The sequence below is a fragment of the Balaenoptera physalus genome (genome assembly GCF_965194825.1).
Source record: "Balaenoptera physalus genome assembly, chromosome: 16".
Classification (NCBI taxonomy): domain Eukaryota; kingdom Metazoa; phylum Chordata; class Mammalia; order Artiodactyla; family Balaenopteridae; genus Balaenoptera; species Balaenoptera physalus.
In genome coordinates, this window is record NC_138898.1 from 24,633,101 (window position 1) to 24,654,683 (window position 21,583).

At 39.3% G+C, this 21,583-nt stretch overlaps 1 protein-coding gene across 6 annotated transcripts in view; it reads left to right on the top strand.

The window, feature by feature from the left end:
- Window positions 1-21,583, top strand: part of PIGU (phosphatidylinositol glycan anchor biosynthesis class U) — a 106,382-nt gene that overhangs the window by 24,279 nt on the left and 60,520 nt on the right. For all 6 annotated transcript variants that reach the window (XM_082432207.1, XM_082432208.1, XM_082432205.1 and 3 more), the window contains 4 exons: window positions 5-64; window positions 1,301-1,363; window positions 8,651-8,760; window positions 10,977-11,077. In XM_082432207.1, the coding sequence (XP_082288333.1) occupies window positions 5-64; window positions 1,301-1,363; window positions 8,651-8,760; window positions 10,977-11,077 (334 nt within the window). The remainder of the gene's footprint in view (window positions 1-4; window positions 65-1,300; window positions 1,364-8,650; window positions 8,761-10,976; window positions 11,078-21,583) is intronic.

Consider the following 21,583-nt stretch of genomic DNA (forward strand, 5'->3'; position numbering starts at 1 on the left):
GCAGACTCCATTAATAATATACCTCTTTCATTTCCTGATTGACTATGCTGAATTGGTATTTATGGTAAGTAACCTTCCACATAAAATCAATATGTATGTATTTTTAATTTTAGAGTCTTTTTTAAAATAAATTTATTTATTTTACTTTTGGCTTCGTTGGGTCTTCATTGCTGCACGTGGGCTTTTCTCTGGTTGCAGCGAGAGGGGGCTACTCTTCGTTGAGGTGCGCAGGCTTCTCACTGCGGTGGCTTCTCTTGTTGCGGAGCATGGGCTCTAGGGTGCACGGGCTTCAGTAGTTAAAGCATGCGGTCTCAGTAATTGCGGCTCACAGGCTGTAGAGCGCAGGCTCAGTAGTTGTGGCACACGGGCTTAGTTGCTCCGTGGCATGTGGGATCTTCCCGGACCCGGGGTCGAACCCATGACCCCTGCATTGGCAGGTGGATTCTTAACCACTGCACCACCAGGGAAGCCCTAATTTTAGAGTCTTTTATCTTCTTGTTTTTAAGGGAAAAAAAATCTATTTTAGGAGCTCAGGAGTTTCTCAGAACATAAAAGCAAAAAGCTATCTTAAATGTGAATTCATGGAACTGTGATAGTATTATGGATGTGTGAGGAGTAGTCTCTGGCATCTGACCAGTTCCAATTCCTTATACTTTTAAAATTTGATTTCTGGACTATGTAGTCTTGAATTTCTAGCTTCAAGGTTCTATGATTGGCTTTAATTGTGGTGCCAGTATAGAGGGCATCCTGAATTTCCTAAGCATTCTGCCAAGACATTCTGTGCAGAGGACATAGGCCAGATGAGACTTTAAGGGCAAGAACCTTAAAAATTGAGAAAACAGGGCTATGTTTTGAGTGTAGTAATTTGAAATACTTGCCTAATCTAGAGTTGAAAATCTGGGTCAAGTAGGAGGTCCACTGAGGTCTTCATTAATAATTATAATGGCTGTGGCTTGTTGAGGGCTTACTGTGTGCTAAGTACTTGACCTGCATCAGGCCTGCAAAGCAGTGGGTATTATTCTCATTTTATAGAAAACTTAACTAACTTGCGATTACAGAGCAGATGTGGGACACCAAACTGATGTAAGCCTCAGTGGGTCCTAGTCCTCAGAGTTTTCTGGTCAGAGCTCCCTGAAGAGGCTTTATCTTTGTAGTCAAAGTGAGGGTTGAGGTTCTACCTGAATGTAAGAATTCAGTACTGGATAGTCCATCACCATCCAAAAACTCCAGACTCTGGCAGCATTCCATTACTCCTATACTAATTAGGTTCATTTCCTTTTATTTCTCTTTCTCTTGACAGATAACTGATGTACTCACTGCCATTGCCCTGTATTTTGCAATCCAGGACTTCAATAAAGTTGTGGTGAGTAGTCAGTGGGTGGGACAAAACCAGTGAAATTCGGTAGCCTGCTGATCTCTGTTATCACAAAAAAATCAAAGGTCGTGTACTTAAAGATCAGCTGTCTTAAAATCCTAAGAAGTGGGAGTGAAGCTTCTGGCTTGTTCAGCCATCCCTGGAATGACCAAACCCAAACCAATAAGACAGCTTTACTAATAGATATAGAAAGGTCAGCTTAATCTTCGTGGCTTAATATCTACTCACCTATCCAGGTTCAGACTTTTTGGAGCAAATGGGGTTGAACTACTGTTATACTAATGAAGACCCTTAAAAATCTTCCATTCTTTTCACCAGTTTTTCTTTCCAAAAGAAAATGAATACAGCTTTTAACTCACTGTCTTATGCCCATCCAAGGTAAAACTGGATTCCCAGTGTAGTTTCTATTTCCCTGCAGAGAGCAATCTTAATTGGAAAATTTGGCATGTATTAAATACCTGTTGAAAACCATATGTAATAGCCAAGGAGAATTGTGTAGTGGGACCATTCTCATTTTCCTGGGTTCTTAGAGAGTTAACAGATTAACCATGTGTAGTATCCATGTAGTTATTTTAAAAATTGTCTGCAGTCCTCATTGACTGGCTGGGAGCCACTGAGAGGATTTAGACTGGGGTGAGTGAAGGCTGCATTCCATTGGTGGTGTCTGTTTGTGGTTCATTTTCACTTCTGTTACCAAGTAATAGAACCAGAATTAGCAGTCTGCCTTTCTGTGCACTGGTCATCAGTAACATAAAGTGGGTGAATTCTGGAATTTTAGACCTCAAAGAGATTTTTAAAATATCTGGACTGAGGGTTCTTAATTTGGGGTCCATTTATAGGCTTAATGGGTCTATAAAGCCCTTGAAATGGTATGAAAAATTGTGTATGTGCATATATCATTTTTTCCAAGAAGTAAGTCCATAGTTGCTATCAGTGTTCAAGGAGTCCTTGATTCCCCCCCTTAAAGGATTAAGAACTACATATTAGAGACTTAACATCACTAAGACCAGGGAGTATACATCTTAAGCTAATGGAGCATTTGTGACAACATGGGTGAACCTTGAGGACATTTTGCTAAGTAAAATAAGTTAGACAGAGAAAGACAAATACCATATGATCTCACTTATATGTGGAATCTAAAAAAGTCAAACTCATAGGAATAGAGAGTAGCTTGATGGTTGCCAGGGGCTGGGGGGTGGGGGAAATGGGGAGATGTTGGTCAAAGGTACTAACTTCCAGTTGTAAGATGATTAAGTTCCAGGGATCTACTGTGCAGCATAGTAACTCTAGTTAACAATATCGTATTGTATACTTGAAAGTTGCTAAGAGAGTAGACCTTAAATACTCTCACCACACACACACACACACACACAAACACACACACACACGTAGTTATGTGAGGTGATAGGTGTGTTAACTAACCTTATTGTGGTAATCATTTTGCAATATATATGTATAATATATCCAATCATCATGTATACCTTAAACATATACAATGCTATATGTCAATTATATTTCAAGAAAGCTGGAAAAGAAAAGAAAGGAAAATTTTAGGGCTGATGTAAAATGCTTTAACAGGATTCCCTAGAAGGCCAGAGATGAAATAACTGGGCATGAGATTTATAAGCAGAGGAATTCAGAAATAAAATAGCAGTGGTTATTTTCTTCTCCCAAGGTAGTTTGTGTATGTAAACTCCAGTCTTTTTCCTTTGAAGTTACCTGCTAAAATATTTAGGGGTGGTACTTCCCTTGTGGCGCAGTGGTTAAGAATCCACCTGCCAGTGCAGGGGCCATGGGTTTGATCCCTGTTGCGAGAAGATCCCACATGCCACGTAGCAACTAAGCCCGTGTGCCACAATTACTGAGCCTGCGCTCTAGAGCCCGCGAGCCACAACTACTGTGCCTAGAACCTGTGCTCCACAACAAGAGGAGCCACTGCAATGAGAAGCCTGCGCACCGCAACAAAGAGTAGCCCCTGCTCGCCGCAACTAGAGAAAGCCCGCGTGCAGCAACAAAGACCCAACGCAGCCAAAAATAAATAAATTAATTAATTTTTAAAAACCCTCATTATCTCATCTATGAGAACTGGGTGATTGGGATTGATTGACATGTATACACTGATGTGTATAAAATTGATGACTAATAAGAACCTGCTGTATAAAAAAAAAAAAGTGCTTTGTACCAGAATGATTACTGTGTGTTGTAGGGGGAGGGGGCTACTTGATAATTTTATGTTGTTTTCCATAATTCCTTGGAATTTTCTTTCTAAAATAGATGAATTTCCTTTAGGAATTCCAGAAAGCCTTTAGAGAAATATTCTTAAAATTGTTTGCTTTACAAATGTATGTTATTATTTTATTGAGAAATAAGATTAAAATCATCTTTCTGATTTTAAGATAAAAAAAATAATGTAGAGAATTTGCCACTCACAGACCTTCATTAAAAGAATGATCAAAAAATGTGTCTAAGAAGGAAATAGATGGAAGGAAGGACAAGCATTTACTGGATAAAAGAACAATAATGAAGACTTATTTGGGGACTGTTACAACAAGACGGATTGATTCACATGTTTCAGTCATTAGAATGGACATCTTTGGAGGCCACTAGTCTGCCTATCATAGTGTGCTTGGTACTTTTAATTTCAGCATCCTAGTGGGCATGTCACCGGTGGTATCTCCTTGTGTTTTTAATTTGCTTTTCCCTAGTGACTAATGATGTTGAGCATATTTTCATTTGTTTATTTGCCATTTATATATTTTCTTTTGTAAAGAGTCTGATCAACTTGTTTCCCATTTTTATTGGCTTATTATCTTTTTATTAGTGAGTTTTAAGTTTTCTTTATATATTCTGGATTTAAGTCAGAACAAATAAAAGTTTTATAAAAAAAATCTATTAAAAAAATTTAGGGGTGAAGGGTCATGATATTTACAACTTACTTTCAAATGGTTCTGGAAGAAAAATGGTTCCCATGTGTGCTTTTGTCTCTGTGTGTGTGTCTGTGTGTGTGTGTGTGTGTGTGTGTGTGTGTGTGTGTAGAGATAAAGAAAATGTGGCAAAACGTTAACAGTTGGTGGATCTACGTGTTTTATTAAATTATTCTTTCAACTTTTCTGTAGTTTGAAAGTTTTAAATATAAAACACTGGAGAAAAAAATAGCGTGTACATATGTATATATGGGATATATGTGAATATCTAAGGGGGTTTTGGTAGCTTTCATCTAAGAACACAATCAGATCTTTTCAAACAAAATATAAAACAAATGTGTTAGGTTTTTTTTTCTGAAATGTGTTTTAATGAAAGTTGATTAGAGATGCTACCATCATATGCATTCCTTTTTTTTTTTACTGATCAGCTGTCATATACTCCAATTAAAACAATTTTTAATGGGAGGAGAAGCTTATGGGGAAGTAATGAAACTAGGTTTCAGTGAGTTTCTTAACAAAGTCAGCTTCAGTGTCAATAGAAGAGATACTTTTAATTTAGTACACCAGTAATTTTAATTCATTTCTTAGTTATTTCTGACTTTATATGGAAACATATAGAGATCTCTTTTTTTTTCTTTGTGTGATTTAAAGAGGGAGAGAGAAAACCGAATGAGCTATTGTCAATACCCTGGTTTTGAGAACACCAAGGCAGGGTGTGCTATCTGTTATCACCAAGATAAAACTTTATCACCAAATAAAAATTTGGAATAGTTTTGCTTCTCCATCCTCAGAATTCAGCCTACTAGAACATTAGGTTTCTTGGTTAGAATAAGAGTTTCATTTACCCTGTATCAAAAATTAACTCATTCTAAATGTCAGACTTTGATGATACTAATATACTACTGTTGATTTGGATAGAATATTAACACATCTTCCCCCAAATCTTTCCCAGTTTGTCAGAATGGGCCCATATCATATAGTCTGGAAGTATTTTAGTTTTGCTAGAATTTGAGACTTTTTATCCCTGGTAATGAAGGTGTGTCTGCACCCAAATGCATCCTAGTAAACTATGGTGCAGAGAGGGAAGACTGCAGCCCCACCCCAATCTCCAACTTGAGCATGTGGAATATGAATGCTGATTGATTGTGACCAGTTGATTCTCATGACATTTTACATCTGCCTCACTTGACAAAAGCAACGTTAGTCTAGTCTGTCCTTTGCTGAGACTGCGCTTATTTGGAACTCAGAATTCATGTTAGAAAGCTGCAGGTAGTTTGATAGGGAGTGATAAAAACCTGTATCCCCTACTATGCTTAGAGGGTTGTGAATTTGGAGGATAGGTTCCTGAATTTGGAATATGCTGAGGCTAACAGTTGCAGATACAGTGGGGGTGGAATATTCGTCCCCCCACCTATAGGTTTTGGGGATGCAAAGGGGTGTAGACACAGCTTCAGTGATTAGAAGAATCTCTTTATTTGGAGTAGGGGAATTATGTCCTTGCAAAAATCAACCTTTCAAGGGACAGGGAAATGGCTGCGTGGGGTAGTGGGTAAAAGGGAAGGAAAACTCCACCCTGGAGATTTTTTTTAATTCAAAAATTTCTGCTAAAATATAACATACATATGGAAAAGCTGATTAATGATTACAAAGGTAACACATTCAGGTAATTACTTTTTAGGTCACTTTAAACCTCTCCTGCTTTAAATCTCATTGTTGTTGAGGCTGCTGAATATACCTAGAAATATACCTATCTTTGGATTTTAAATTGTACTCTTTAACCTTATTTATTTACTTATTTATTTTTGGCTGTGTTGGGTTTTCATTGCTGTGCATGGGCTTTCTCTAGTTGCGGCGAGCGGGGGTTACTCTTCGTTGTGGTGCGCGGGCTTTTCATTGTGGTGGATCCTCTTGTTGCGGAGCACGGGCTCTAGGCGCGTGGGCTTCAGTAGTTGTGCCGTGCAGGCTTCAGTAGTTATGGCTCGCAGGCTCTAGAGCGCAGGCTCAGTAATTGTGGTGCACGGGCTTAGGTGCTCTGCGGGCATGTGGAATCTTCCCGGACCAGGGCTCGAACCCGTGTCCCCAGCACTGGCAGGCGGATTCTTAACCACTGCACCACCAGGGACGCCCCTCATTTATTTTTATACTTCTAATATTTTCTTGGTGTGTGTGTGTGTTTAATTTTCCTTAGTTTTTAGCCACTTTCTTGTCTCTAACTGGATGCATGGGGATGTTTTAAAGGGATTTTGTCTGTGCTTAGGGGATCTGAGTCAATATTGAGTTCTAAGGCCAGGCATAATGGCACCTGTGCTGGTGAGATTGGGGGAGACAAAAAGAAAGGTAGCATCGAATCTAGAGACTGCTGACCTGACTGCCCTTCTCTCGTGGAGACTCTCCTTTCATAAAATCTTTCTGTTTTAAAGTATTTTGGAAGATTGGGGTTACAAGGAAGTATTCTTTCCTAGTTGGCACAGTGTCACCTTTGCCCAGGGCCTACACATCCCTGTTTAACTGCCTGCATCTCTTACTGTAGTCCTGCTGGCTGTCTTCCAGCCTGGGGAATGGGCCTGTATTCCCATCTGTCTCTCTGGCTGCTCCTGGGTGAACTCCCTGTTTCCTTTTAACAGCTTTCTTTGTGGATCTCACACCCTCCAGGTGGCCTTCTTTTTGCAGTAGAACTCCAGAACCCTTAGCTAGTGGGGCCTCCATCCTTCCACCACTGCTGCAGCTGTCCTCATTAACTGCTTTGTTTGCTAAGCCAGCCCCCTTCTCTCTAATAAAAACACCTTAGTTTATATTTTGCCCTTTTAATTAAACAACCCCAGCTGTGAATGGCAGCATAAACCTTACTGATGATAATTCCCACCACTTAACTTGGACTCCCAGAGATGATCAAAGGGAGGCTTTTGAAGTTTGTTCAGGTTTTTTGATTAAGCCTCTACCTAAACCTCTGGAAGAAATCTGTGGTTACCTGTATTTCTGTGATGATCCTGGGATTTTCTTTTGAACTGAAAGATGGCTCTTAAAAAAATTTTTTTTAGTTTAAAAATTTAAATATCCAAAATATCTAAGACATGCAAAAATATATAAAGAATAATACATACTGTGAACCTATTTCAGCTTAAAAAATAAAACATTTTACATATAGTTGCCTCTCTCTGATACTTTCGTCTCCTTACTCTCCTTCTCTCCAGTTACCACTGTTCTGAATTTAGTGTTTATCATTCCCACACATGGCCTTAACTTTTTGTGCATTTGTAAATATACCTAGGTAACATATAGTGTTATTTTGCATGCTTTTAACTTTATGTAAATGGTGTAATGCAGTATTCTGCTGCCATCTGTGTTTTCATCCTTAAATCTTTAATCACACACTACTTTGGCTTCTCTGAATTACTGTGTTTTATAATAGGTTGCAGCATTGATTTTATACTATCTAAGATCATTAAATCAGCAGGGCTACCCATTTGGGGTTCAGAGGCTTTTTCTATCTGTAGTGTGACCCATGTTTGCTTATAGGGTTGCCTAACTTTTTTTCATTCTGGAACACACCCATGAACTTGTTGGGACACACACAGGGGAAGGCAAGAGCTTTCCACCACCATCTCACTCCCTCTAAATTATCCAGCTGCCCAGCCACACCCAGCCTTCCTCCTCCTTCTCTTCATCATGGTCATTTCCCACTTCCTCTGTGGAAGTCAAAAACTTGAAACAGGAGAGCTCGGAAGAAAACCCAGGACACTGTGATATTCAGGGGATCGTTCCACTTTGCATGAAAATATTTTGCTTTGATGGAACTTTGGAATCCTTAGGCCACTGATGATAACTCTTAAAAATGACTAAAAACTGCTTTGCCATTCAATCATTCATTTAGCCATTCAACGGATATTTATTGTTTGCTCACTGTGCCAGGTATTGGCAAATAAACATGGTCTCTGCCCTCATGGAACTTATAGTATAGTGAAGGAGAAAGATAGTCAGTCACATAAATTAATAAAAAAGTTCTAACTGTGAACAGTGTTATGAGATTTTTACAGTCAGGGCAGTGAGTGTGCCTTCCTGAGGAAGTGACGATTTAACTAAGATCTAAAGATTATGTGCGAGTTAACTAGGGAAAGAGAAGAAGAGGTTGTTTGTTCTAGGTTAAATGCAAAGACCTGGGAGCAGGAGGGCAGTGGCACGTTCATGTTGCTTGAACCCAGAAAGTGAGAGGTGTGGGTAGCAGGCGTGAAATGACCCTGGAGAGGTAGGGCCAGGTCAGGCAGGCCACGTGGGCCATGGAAGAACTTTTGTCTTCATCCTAAAAGCAATGCGAAGTTATTTGTTTCATGTGTTTTGTCTTTTTTTTTTCCAGTTTAAAAAGCAGAAACTCCTCCTAGAACTAGACCAGTATGCCCCAGATGTGGCCGAACTCATCCGAACCCCTATGGAAATGCGTTACATCCCTCTGAAAGTGGCCCTCTTGTAAGTATTCTCTGACAAAACAGGGCTCAGTGCCAACAAATGTGAGGAAAATCTGATGAGACTTTCTCATGTTGTTTGTTGTATTTTTGGAGATTTGCAGTCTTAGTCATCAAGTATTTGCTATAGTTCTGTTGCACAACTGGGGTTCTGGCCAGGAAAAGAGACAGAGCCATCCTGTCTCTGTTGGGACAAAGCCTCACACAAGCACACGCACAATCGACCCTTCACAAATGCTTTTTCACTCGATGCTGATCTGGTTCCAGCCTCCTTGTAACCAGTGTTTCTAAAAAAAAAAAAAAAAAAAAAAAAGTTTTCCAGTTGTGATATATGGATTGCATAAAATTCTGATCTTTATGCAGCAGTTATTTCAAGCAACTCCTATGTTTCATGTACAATTTAGTCTCCCGTTTGTAGTTCAGAAAACTGAAGAAAAGTACCAAACAGACCCATCCCAGCTGGATGACCAGTATGAGAGAGTGGAACTTACTGAGGCTCTATGAAAGAATTCTCTAGGAGTACCAGTGCTGCCTGTAACTTTAATTCTTTCAGGTTATTCCTGTTTATATTCCTGAGATAGGCAAATGGGAATAATTATTCAGTCAACTAATAGTAAATGTTAATAACATACTAGTTCCTAAGGATACACAGTAAAACAAGGCAGACAAGTTTCCTCATGGAAAAACATGACCTTAAAGCTTCAGATTTAGAAGGGGCCTTATGAGGACAGTTTATTCAACCCTTTGCCTTGTGTGTGACTCTCCTATTCAGTATTCCAGATAGGTGGCTGCGTAGCTGCTTCTTGAACATCACCTGCTATTTAGAAATGGCTTTTTTTCTCCTCCCACCAAACACATTTGAGGTATCGGTTCATATCTATGTATTTCAGAAATATTGGTGGGAACTACCTAATAGAACCAGAGGTTTGGCAACATTATGAATCCCTTATGGACTCCTATGTCTCCAGGGGGTAGTTTTGTAATAGCAGCAGCCATTTCTTTAAAGGTTGTAGAACAAGCCTATCTGTAATTGCTGAAAAAAAAAATCAACAATTTCTGGGCCTTTGGCTTTAGAACTGCTAATCTTACAGCTCTGAGAGGTATTGGATTTAAGGTCTTTATTTGCGCATAATAATTATAATCTCTCCCTGAGACACTGGTATGTTTCTTCCTATCTGATAATCAGAATTATGTAACTGGTCTCCCTTTTCACTTTGTCTGCCAGGAAACTCAGAGCCAGATTTAAAGCTGATTACTACAGTGTTGTAGAAGACCCATTTGTTCTTCTTTCCCTAGCCTTTACTTTTTCCTTTTATTTATGCTTTCCCTGGTCTTGATTCTTTATTTCTATTTTAATTTTGCTCTCACTTTTTATTATCTGTTCTCATTTGAGCTGCCTCAAATCTTTTGTGGAAGCAAGATAAAAATAAATAAAAACACAGTTATGACTGTATAAGATTTCCCTATTCAGCATTTCAAATTTATTTTTTCAGTCCATTCCTTCCCACCTCAGGAAAAGACTGTTTCAGTTTAATTCCTTCCCAGTGGAAGTTCAGGTTGTCCTGTGAAGTTCAGTGGCCACTAGCTTACTGAATTCAGCAGATACTTATTCTGCCCTTTGGGTCTGGCTTGGTGGATATAGCTTGGCTGCCAAGAGGACTAAACTTAAGCTGCTCTCACCTCTTGAATGGGGTAGCCTATGTCAGAGGTTAGGAACCTGATTGAGGAAACAGTACTTTCCTGGTTTTCAGAGATAACTGTAGCCATTCCTAAAATATATGGCTCTGTGGGAATTGGTAGAATTTTTATCATTTTTGAAGCCTGAAGTAATAAAAAATGTAGGCTTATTGCCAGAAAGACCTGATTTTGAATGTATTTATTAGCTTGTAAAGCCTTAGGCTACTTAACCACTGAGTCTCAGTTTCCTCATCTGCAAAATGGGAATGATGTAATAGCTGGTTTACAGGATCCGTGGTGATGAAATATGATGGTTTTCCATATAACACATAGCACAGAATAGGCAGTGAATGTTCAGTGCCTTTTACTCACTGGCCACAACCCCACTCCATCCTCTTTTACTTAGGAAAACTTATTTCTAAGAAGTTGCCTTCCCTTGAGTATGGTTTTAGTAAACCTCTTGAACTTCCTGGCTATGGTGGCCAGGACTCCCTGGTCCTTTGACCAGGATTACTAATGCCAAATATGTGTGTTTTTCCCCAGCTATCTCTTAAATCCCTACACGATCTTGTCTTGTGTTGCCAAGTCTACCTGCGCCATCAACAACACCCTCATTGCTTTCTTCATTTTGACCACGATAAAAGGTAAGGCCCCAAAGGAAAGTACAAAGTTCAGTCCCTAATTTGTGCAGGCTTTTGTAACACTTATGCTGTGGATTTAAGAAAAAAAAAAAATACAGGGCTTCCCTGGTGGCGCAGTGGTTGAGAGTCTGCCTGCCAATGCAGGGGACACGGGTTCGAGCCCTGGTCTGGGAAAATCCCACATGCCGTGGAGCGGCTGGGCCCGTGAGCCACAGTTGCTGAGCCTGCGCGTCTGGAGCTTGTGCTCCGCAATGGGAGAGGCCGCGCTAGTGGGAGGCCCGCGCACCGCGATGAAGAGTGGCCCCCGCTTGCCGCAGCTAGAGGAAGCCCTCGCACAGAAACGAAGACCCAACACAGCCATAAATAAAATAAATAAATAAATAAATAATAAAATTAAAAAAAAAAAATACAACATTTAAAAACATTTTTTAAAATTACACAAGTAATTTTATAGAAAATTTAGGTAAGCCAAGAGAAAAAAATTAATTAAAACATCCTGAAATTCTACCACTCAGAGAGTCACTGTTAACATAGTTTAAACAAAAAACAAAAACTTCTAAAAGGCTTACAATGAGAATAGCAGTGTTCTGCCCCTTTCTTCCCATCCCTAGTTCAACTTCTTTGAAGGAACTACTTTTTTTTTTTGCTAGTATTTATTTCCATATTTCTAAATAAGACCTCGTATTGCTGTTTCATGAATTATAAATTTTAGACATTATCTATTGTATTCTTATTATGGGAGATAAAGATTTAGCTTTCTTTTACCAATATCTTCACTTCCCCTTTACCTGGTTTTCCTAGAGAAGTTATGTCACAGCTTTGATTAAATCAGTAGTTGGTACCTATATTTTATGACAGTATATGTGTTATTCACTGTTGGGAAAAGTAATAACTATGGTTATTTTTTTCTTTCTTGTACAACCTTTTATTTTTTCTGAGGTTAATAATTGGGGGTTTTTTGCTTGTTTTTGTTTTTGTTTTGCTTTATCTTTCTGTACCAATCACTTTTTTCCCCCCAATTGCTCTGCTAGATCTTTCAAGTGCCTAACAATACAGGCATACCTAAGAGATATTGTGAGTTTGGTTCCAGATCACAGCAATAAAGCAAATATTGCAATAAAGTGAGTCACACGAATTTTTTGGATTCCCAGCACAGATAAAAGTTATGTCTACACTATACTATATTCTGTTAAGTATGCAATAGCATTATGTCTAAAAAAATGTACATAGCTTAACTTAAACATACTTTATTGATAAAAAAAATTAGCCCCTAATAAGAGAATCAGCCCATCCTTTGAAGCTTTGAAGCCAGGCATTGACTTCTCTTTTCTAGCTATGAAAGTCCTAGATGGCATCTTCTTCTGAAATAAGGCTGTTTCGTCTACATGGAAAATATGTTGTTTAGTGTAGCCACCTTCATTAATTGTCTTAGGTAGATCTTCTGGATAACTTGCTGCAGCTTCTACATCAGCACTTGCGACTTCACCTTGCACTTTTATGGTCTGGAGACAGGCTTTTCTCCTTGAACCTCATGAACTAATCTCTTCTAGCTTCAAACTTTTCTTCTATAGCTTCCTCACCTCTCTCAGCCTTCATAAAATTGAAGAAAGTTAGGGCCTTACTCTGGTTGAGGCTTTGGCTTGAGGGAATGTTGTGGCAGGTTTGATCTTCTCTCCAGACCACTCAGACTTTCTCCATATCAGCAATAAGGCTGTTTTGGTTTCTTATCATTCATGTGTTCACTGGAGTAGCACTTTTAATTTTCTTCAAGAACTTTACATTTGCATTACCACTAGGCTAACTGGTGCAAGAGGCCTAGCTTTCATACTATCCCAGCTTTCGACGTGCCTTCCTCACTAAGCTTAATTATTTCTAGCTTTTTTAAAAAAAATTTTAAAAAATTATTTATTATTTTTGGCTGCGTTGGGTCTTCGTTGCTGCGCGTGGGCTTACTCTAGTTGTGGCAAGCGGGGGCTACTCTTTGTTGCGGTGAGCAGCCTTTTCATTGAAGTGGCTTCTCTTGTTGCGGAACACGGGCTCTAGGTGCACGGGCTTCAGTAGTTGTGGCACACGGGCTTCAGTAGTTGTGGCATGCGGGCTTCAGTAGTTGTGGCTTGCAGGCTCTAGAGCGCAGGCTTGGTAGTTGTGGAGCATGGCCTTAGTTTCTCCGCGGCATGTGGGATCTTCCTGGACCAGGGCTCAAACCCGTGTCCCCTGCATTGGCAGGCGGATTCTTAACTACTACGCCACCAGGGAAGCCCTATTTCTAGCTTTTGATTTAAAGTGAGAAGTATGCAACACTTCCTTTGACTTGAACACTTAGAGACCATTGTATGGTTATTAATTGGCCTAATTTCAATATTAGGAAGGAATAGGGAGGCCTGAGGAGAGGGAGAGAAGTGGGGGAACAACTAGTCTGTGAAATAGTCAGAACACAGACAACACTTATCAGTTGTTTGCCATATTATGGGCATGTGGTGCCCCCAAACAATTAAAAGAGTAATATCAAAGATCACAGATCACCATAACAAACATAATAATAATGAAAAAATTTGAAATATTGCAAGAATTACCAGAATGTGACACAGAGACACAAAGTGAGCAAATGCTGTTGGAAAAATGGCTCTGATAGACTTACTTAATGCAGGGTTGCCACAGATCTTCAATTTGTAAAAAACACAATATCTGCAAAGTACAGTAAAACAAAGTAGGTCTGTAGTTTTTAAACAAATGCTTAAGTACATCAGATAGTTTATTGGTTCCATTATTTTTCTGGAGATCTGCCTCACACATCCTTCATCCTGTACCAGTCTGTCCTGGTTGTTGTGTGGTCTTGATGCAAAGCTGTCATACTGGAACTTTTCCTTATAATTCTCTTGTATTGTATCCCTTCTTTCCTAGATTCCTTTTTTCGTTTATTGATTTGTTTCCTTGGTTTTGCTAAAGTACTTCCTCTAGTAGTTTTCTAAGAAAGGGTGTGTGAGATACGTATTTTGAATCATTCCACACATGAAAAAATGTGTTTTCTAACTTAGCACCAAATTAATAGTTGGGGCAAGGTATAGAATTCTAGATCAGAAAAAATTTTCCTTCAGAATTTTGAAGGCATTGCTTCACTGTGTTCTAGCATCCCGGTTGCTGTTGGGCAGTTTGAAGCCACTATATGTAACCTAATTTTTTCTTTGAAAGATTTAAGATCTTCTTTTTATCCTCAGTATTTTGAAATTTCATGATGCTATGTCTACTTGGTTCTTTTTTCATTCATTACTGGGTACTTGGTAGGCCCTTTCAAAATAGAGACTAGTGTCCTTTAGTTCTAGAAGATATTCCGGTACTGTTTTTCAAATTCTCTCTCCTCTCTGTTTTCTCTGTCCTCTCGTTTGGGATGCCTATTGGATATTGGACTTTTTGGATTGATCTAATTTGTATGTTTTATTTTCTATTGATTTAAGTTCTTTCTTGGTCTCCAGTTGTTTCTTTGAAGCATCATTATTATTTTATCACCACGATATTCTCTCTTATCTCTCTGAGTTTTCTTGGTTTTGTTTTTGTTTTCAGTTTCCATTTGTTCTAAGCATAATCTCTTTGTCTTCCTGGATTCTCTCCCCCCTCCCCACCCCGCCTTTTTTTTTTCTATTTGTCTTGGGCTCTGTCTTTCATATGGGTAGATTTTCTCTTATTTATGGTGATCCTTGGCTGTCTGCTTATTATTTAAGAATGTTAGAAGGATGGGGTATGTAGGGGTGTTCACCTGGCTGCACATAGTTGAGGTGAGACCTGGGGTTCTGGCTGGTCTGTATACAAACGTTCAGCTTGATTCTCATCTCTGTAACTTACCCCCACCTGCCATAGTATCTGATACCTTCAAGGTGCTGGATCTCTCAGAAGTTGTATGGGGTGAATTGGCCTGATTTTTATTGGTATTCCTCTCTGCAGGCCATTGAGCTGTAATTTCTTCCATATTGCTCAATCATTTATCCCTCTTCCTCCTGCTTTTAATGTTTCCACTATTATGTTAAAATTTATTTTGCTATAATCTCTTCTGTTAATTTGTTGTTTAAGACTATTTTTAATGCTTTATTGTCATTTTAGTGAGGTTTTGGAGGGAAAGATGATATACATGTGATTAACCTACCATTTTTCACTAGAAGTCTATTAGCATTGGAGGTATATATCTCCAGATTTTTCCCTCATTTTTCTTTTACACTTTTAAATATTGTATCAGTTAACTGTCGTCACAAAAATGTTATTTGACAAAGCACTCCAAAACTCAGTGGCTTAAAACAACAATACGCATTTACTTAGCTCATGTGTCTGTAAGTCAGATAGGTGTCAGCTGATCTAGGTTGGATATGGCTAGACAGTTTGTTGGTTTCATCAGGGCTCATTCATGCATCAGCAGCTGACTGTAGTTGGCTCATCTAGGCTGGGCTCTTCGCCACATGTCTGTCATCCTCATGGACCAGGGGACTAATTTAGGCATATTCTTCTCATAGTGATGGGAGAGACACAACTGCGAACAAGCCCAATGAGGCTTGAGCTTTTGACGTTTCTGGTTGTATCACATGTGCTTATATTGCATTGATCAAAACATAACACATGGCTGATCTCAGGGGTGGGTATTTCCATCCTGTCCACAATGGGGGGACACTGCAAAGTTATATGGCAAAGAGCCTGGACATAGGGAGGGGTTAAGAATTGGGGCCAAAAATACAGTCTACCACATGTCAGTAAACATTTAGTCTGTCATTTTTCATGGCTGCTTACTGTTCCGTTGTGTTGATGAATAAATAGAAATTCTTTAACCAACTTATACTATTAAATATCTAGTTAATTTCCCAGTGTTCAGCTGTTTAAATAATACTATAGTTGATTTTCTTTCTTTTTTTTAATTTTTAATTTTTAAATTTTTTTGGCCGCATCATGCAGCTTGTGGGATCTTAGTTCCCAAACCAGGGATCGAACCCGGGCCACGGCAGTGAAAGTGCTGAGTCTTAACCACTGGACTGCCAGGGAATTCCCATACAGTTAATTTTCTAATATAATTTCTAACAGTAATTGTCACACTCATGTTCAATTATTTTCTTACTCTAAAGTCCTAGAAATAGAATTATTGTGTCACTGGGTGTATGCCTTCTTTAGGATTTCTGAAATTTATCACTAAATTGCCTTCAAGAGTTTTACCAACTTATACTGTCATAAGAAGTGTATGAGAGCTCTTATTTCCCTACATTATTGCTGAATAGTTTGCACACTTAGGAAATAAAGACTCAAAAGTTGTACATAGGACCTTTTACTTAGAGTTTTCTTACCTTTTCTAGGGTGGCACATGGGAATGACTTAGGTCTTCATAAGACATTGCTTCGCTTGGAGTGGTTGTAGTTAGTCTTTCTGTAGGTCATTTAGTTTAACTTATTATCAAGTTACTTGAAATGACTCTTTGCTGTCTGTGAACATCCCCTGCCTCAGTTCCTGTTTCCAGAGTGTCCAGCTCAGGTAGACTCATTTATCAAGGTGCCTGGTGTCCATTAAAGTAAGGACTGTATGAGGCAGCCTGGCAGAAGGGATTGAGCACTGGCCTTTGGAAATGTCACCTTTAAAATAGCCGAGCACAAAGGTAGAAAGACTAAAGACATGCTCTCTGAGGTGTGTACAATGGAAGTCTCACACAAAAACGTAAAGTATGCCATTTTAAGAACATCTTTCAAAAGACCCTTTAAGTCAATGGAACGATTTTGTTTGGGGGAAAAAAAATGTAAAAAAGTTATACGTAACTCCTTTGCAGCCACATTGTTTTTGGTTCCGCAGAAAAAAATTTTTTTTATTATGTCACTCTAGATTTCTGTCAAATGAATTTTATGAACATTTTTGTAATATTGTATGCACAGTTTTGTTTTAATTTTATTACTTGTTTCATATGAATCATGAATGACATTAGTCACATTTGTTAATTTCTTTACATCAAAATTTAAGTTTTTAAAATTTTAAGAGTAGTTCAAGTACTTGGTAAAAATAAAAGAAATTCAAACGTATGAAATGGGAAGTAAAAGTCTTTTATCATCCCACCCTACCCCACCTCCACTTCCATTCCTCAGGTATATTTGTCATGGGGTCCCAGGCCTTCCCTTTTGCTGGACACTTAAGTTATTTTCCATTGTTGGCAGCTGTAAGTAGAGACCGTTGCAAGTAACATTTCTAATCTGTTAAAATATTTGAAGAATTTTATTTTAGTTAGGTCTCTGAACTATTCTCTTTGAATATATTAGTAATCCCTATTAGCAGTATATACAAAGTTCAGTTATAAAATCTGCAGGTCATATTTCTATATTTCACATTTGTACCACATAATTAGATATTTAATAAAATTCATGAAGGAATAATTCACTCTTTATTTAAAGAAGAAAACAGTTGGGAGAATTCACAAAAGAAGGGATCTAAATGACTAAAAACTATGAAAAAATATTCAACTCCTTAGATAACTAATAAAGAAAAGCAAATTGAAATAACAAAGAAGTGGTTTTTTTATTCCCTTTCAAATTGGCAAAGATTTTAGAAGATAATTCTCAGGTCTGGCAAAGTGCTATCAAACTGGCATTTTCCCACATGGCAAGTTGACTTGTAAATTAGTACAGACCTCTTGGGAAGCAGTTTGGCAGTATTTCAAGTGTTTGTTCTTTTGATTTATGAATTTTAATTTTGATAACCTATCCTGAAGTAGTGCAGAATTACAGACCAAGCTTTATGATGCTAAGTCATTAATTGCAGGATTATTTATAATGATTAGAAAAATTGGAAAATACTTCAAAGTAGAGAGAGGAATGGCTAAGTAAAACATGGTTTGCCCATGTAATTAAAGAAAATACAGTTTACCCATGCACATGATATTTGAAAATAATTGTAAATTATGTGAGGATACATTTATTTTTTAAAAGCTGAATACAAAATTGTGTATTTTAATAAAGTATAATCTCAACTATGTTAAAACTACAACACAAATAGAAGGAGATTCCAAAAGAGTAATACTTGTTTCTGCAGAGTAAGTTCATGAGTAATTTTTATTTCCTCCTCATATCTGTTTTTTCCCAAAGTTTCTTCAATGAGCACATAATTTAAAATAAATTAAATTGATTGATAAGAAGATAGGGACAGTGGAAGTAAACTAGGTACCTCTCTCCCCAGACTTCCGTGGAGCAGGTGCCCCCACGGAAGGGAGTGGGTACCTCTCTCCCCAGACTTACGTGGAGCAGGTGCCCCCACGGAAGGGAGTGGCCTCATTTGCTTTGTCCCCTTGACTCCTTCTACTTGCCCTCCTTTGACTTCCTTTGTGGCAGCCCAGGGTTGCCTGGGACACTCTGAGAGCCACAGACCAGGACAAAGCCCAGACCATTGTATTGTGATGTCCTTGTTGGGGTGTTGGCCAGGAAACTCAAGTCTGTGGGCAGGGTTGATGTTCGTTTAGTGGAGCAGCTTGGGTTTTACTTCAAAGGTTGGGGCTTTGGTGAAGGAGCTGATTAAAATACTCCATCCCTCTGAAGTCATCTTCATTAGGCTTTCAAAAGGAAAACAAACAGATGTTAATAGGTACTCCTGCTTATTCACTGTTGGTGTTTGTCAACAATGAGATGCTCCAGACTAGAAATTCTTGAGGTTTGCTGCCCAAGGACCCTTCCGACTCTCCTTATTCCACCAAAAGAGGCCTGGGTGACAGGACTTGCTTCCCAAGGAAAAAGAAGAATCAGTACTATCAGAGGTGGTTCAGAGTAAGAGCTCAGGCTGCTGTGATGTCAGACAGATGTCAATGAAAAAATGTTACCTGCAAAATCAGTAAACAAATGTGTCACAGCCCTCAAGCCATCACATTACAGCTGCCCCTATGATGAGCCCCGAGGGAACTCAGGATAGAAACAGGATGCTCCCCATCTAGAGGTCAGCCACTGCAGCCACCCCCGAAGGTGCACCCTGAGGAGGCTCAGGATGAGAAAGCACAGGCCCAGATAGCTGAGGTGCATATCAAAGGAATGATTTCAGAGAGCCCAGACGCTTGCATCTTCCCATACATAGAAAAGCGCTAAATTCCTTAACTTGAGATACCTGGTTTTCTCTAATTAACAGTAATCTTTTGATGTTCCAACTACATGGTCTTTGTTGCAAAAACTACTATATATCTTGGCTCCTCTCTTACCTCTTTGGAAGCAGTCTCTCAGAGCTATCTGAGATACTGTGTCCCAGGCTTAAGTCCTCAGTTTTGTCCACCAAATAAAACATAACTCTTAACTTTTAGGTTGTGCATTTTTTTTTCAGTCGACACAGATCTCATAGCTAATCCTAGTTCTAGCACTTCCTGGCATTATCACTTTAAGCAAGTCACTTAACTGTTTAGGGCCTCAGTTTCCTTGTCTATAACATGGGGACTGAAACAGTCCCTACTGCATAGAGTAAATGTAAAGAATGAATGAGATGAGAAGAAAATAAAAAATGAATGAGATGGTGCATGTGAAACACTTAGCATAGTGTGGGAGCATGAACTAGATGCTCAGTAAATGATGGTGCTGATTGTTACTCTTGATAATATTTAAAGATATTAAAAGATCCCTCAGGACTTCCTCTTGGGAGAACACCAGAATCACAACTAACTGCTGAACGATCATTGACAGGAAGACACTGGAACTCACCAAAAAAGATACCCCACATCCAATGACAAAGGAGAAGCCACAGTGAGATGGTAGGAGGGGTACAATCACAATAAAATCAAATCCCATTACCACTGGGTGGGTGACTCACAAACTGGAGAACAATTATACCACAGAAGTCCACCCACTGGAGTGAAGGTTCTGAGCGCCACGTCAGGCTTCCCAACCTGGGGGTCCGGCAATGGGAGGAGGAATTCCCAGAGAATCAAACTTTGAAGGCTAGCAGGATTTGATTGCAGGACTTCGACAGGACTGGAGGAAATAGAGACTCCACTCTTGGAGGGCACACAAAGTAGTGTGCACATCAGGACCCAGGGGGAAGGAGCAGTGACCCATTGGAAACTGAACCAGACCTACCTGCTAGTGTTGGAGGGTCTCCTGCAGAGGCAGGGGGCGGCTGTGGCTCACTATGGGGACAAGGACACTGGCAGCAGAAGCTCAGGGAAGTAATCCTTGGCGTGAGCCCTCCCAGAGTCCACCATTAGCCCCACCAAAGAGCCTGTAGGCACCAGCCACCAGTACTGGGCCGCCTCAGACCAAACAACAAACAGGGAGGGAACTCAGCCCCACCCATCAGCAAACAGGCAGATTAAAGTTTTACTGAGCTCTGCCCACCAGAGCAACAGCCAGCTCTACCCACCACCAGTCCCTCCCATCAGGAAGCTTGCACAAGCCTCTTCGATAGCCTCATCCACCAGAGGGCAGACAGCAGAAGCAAGAAGAATTAGAATCCTGCAGCCTGTGGAATGAAAACCACATTCACAGAAAGATGGACAAAGTGAAAAGGCCAAGGACTATGTGCCAGATGAAGGAAGAAGATAAAACCCCAGAAAAACAACTAAATGAAGTGGAGATAGGCAACCTTCCAGAAAAAGAGTTCAGAATAATGATAGTGGAGATGATCCAGGACCTTGGGAAAAGAATAGAGGTAAAGATCAAGAAGATGCAATAAATCTTTAAAAAAGACCTAGAAGAATTAAAGAACAAACAGAGATGAACAATACAATAACTGAAATGAAAAATACACTAGAAGGAATCAATAGTAGAACAACTGAGGCAGAAGAATGGATAAGTGACCTGTAAGACAAACTGGTGGAAATCACTGCTGTGGAACAGACTAAAGAAAAAAGATTGAAAAGAAATGAAGACAGCCTAAGAGACCTCTGGGACAACATTAAACACAACAACATTCGCATTATAGGGGTTCCAGAAGGAGAAGAGAGAGAGAAAGGACCGAGAGAATATTTGAAGAGACTATAGTCGAAAACTTCCCTAACATGGGAAAGGAAATACCCACCCAAGTCCAGGAAGCTCAGAGAGTCCCAGGCAGGATAAAACCAAGGAGAAACACGCCGAGACACATAGTAATCAAGTTGAGAAAAATTAAAGACAAAGAAAAATTATTAAAAGCAACAAGGGAAAAACAACAAATAACATACAAGGGAACTCCCATAAGATTAACAGCTGATTTCTCAGCAGAAACTCTACAAGCCAGAAGGGAGTGGCACGATATATTTAAAGTGCTGAAAGGGAGGAACCTACAACCAACAATACTCTACCCGGCAAGGATCTCATTCAGATTTGATGGAGAAATCAAAAGCTTTACAGACAAGCAAAAGCTAAGAAAATTCACCACCAAACCAACTCTACAACAAATGCTAAAGGAACTTCTGTAAGTGGGAAACACAAGAGAAGAAAAGGGCTTACAGAAACAAACCCAAAACAATTAAGAAAATGGTAACAGGAACATACATATCAATAATTACCTTAAATGTGAATAGATTAAATGCTCCAACCAGAAGACACAGGCTGGCTGAAT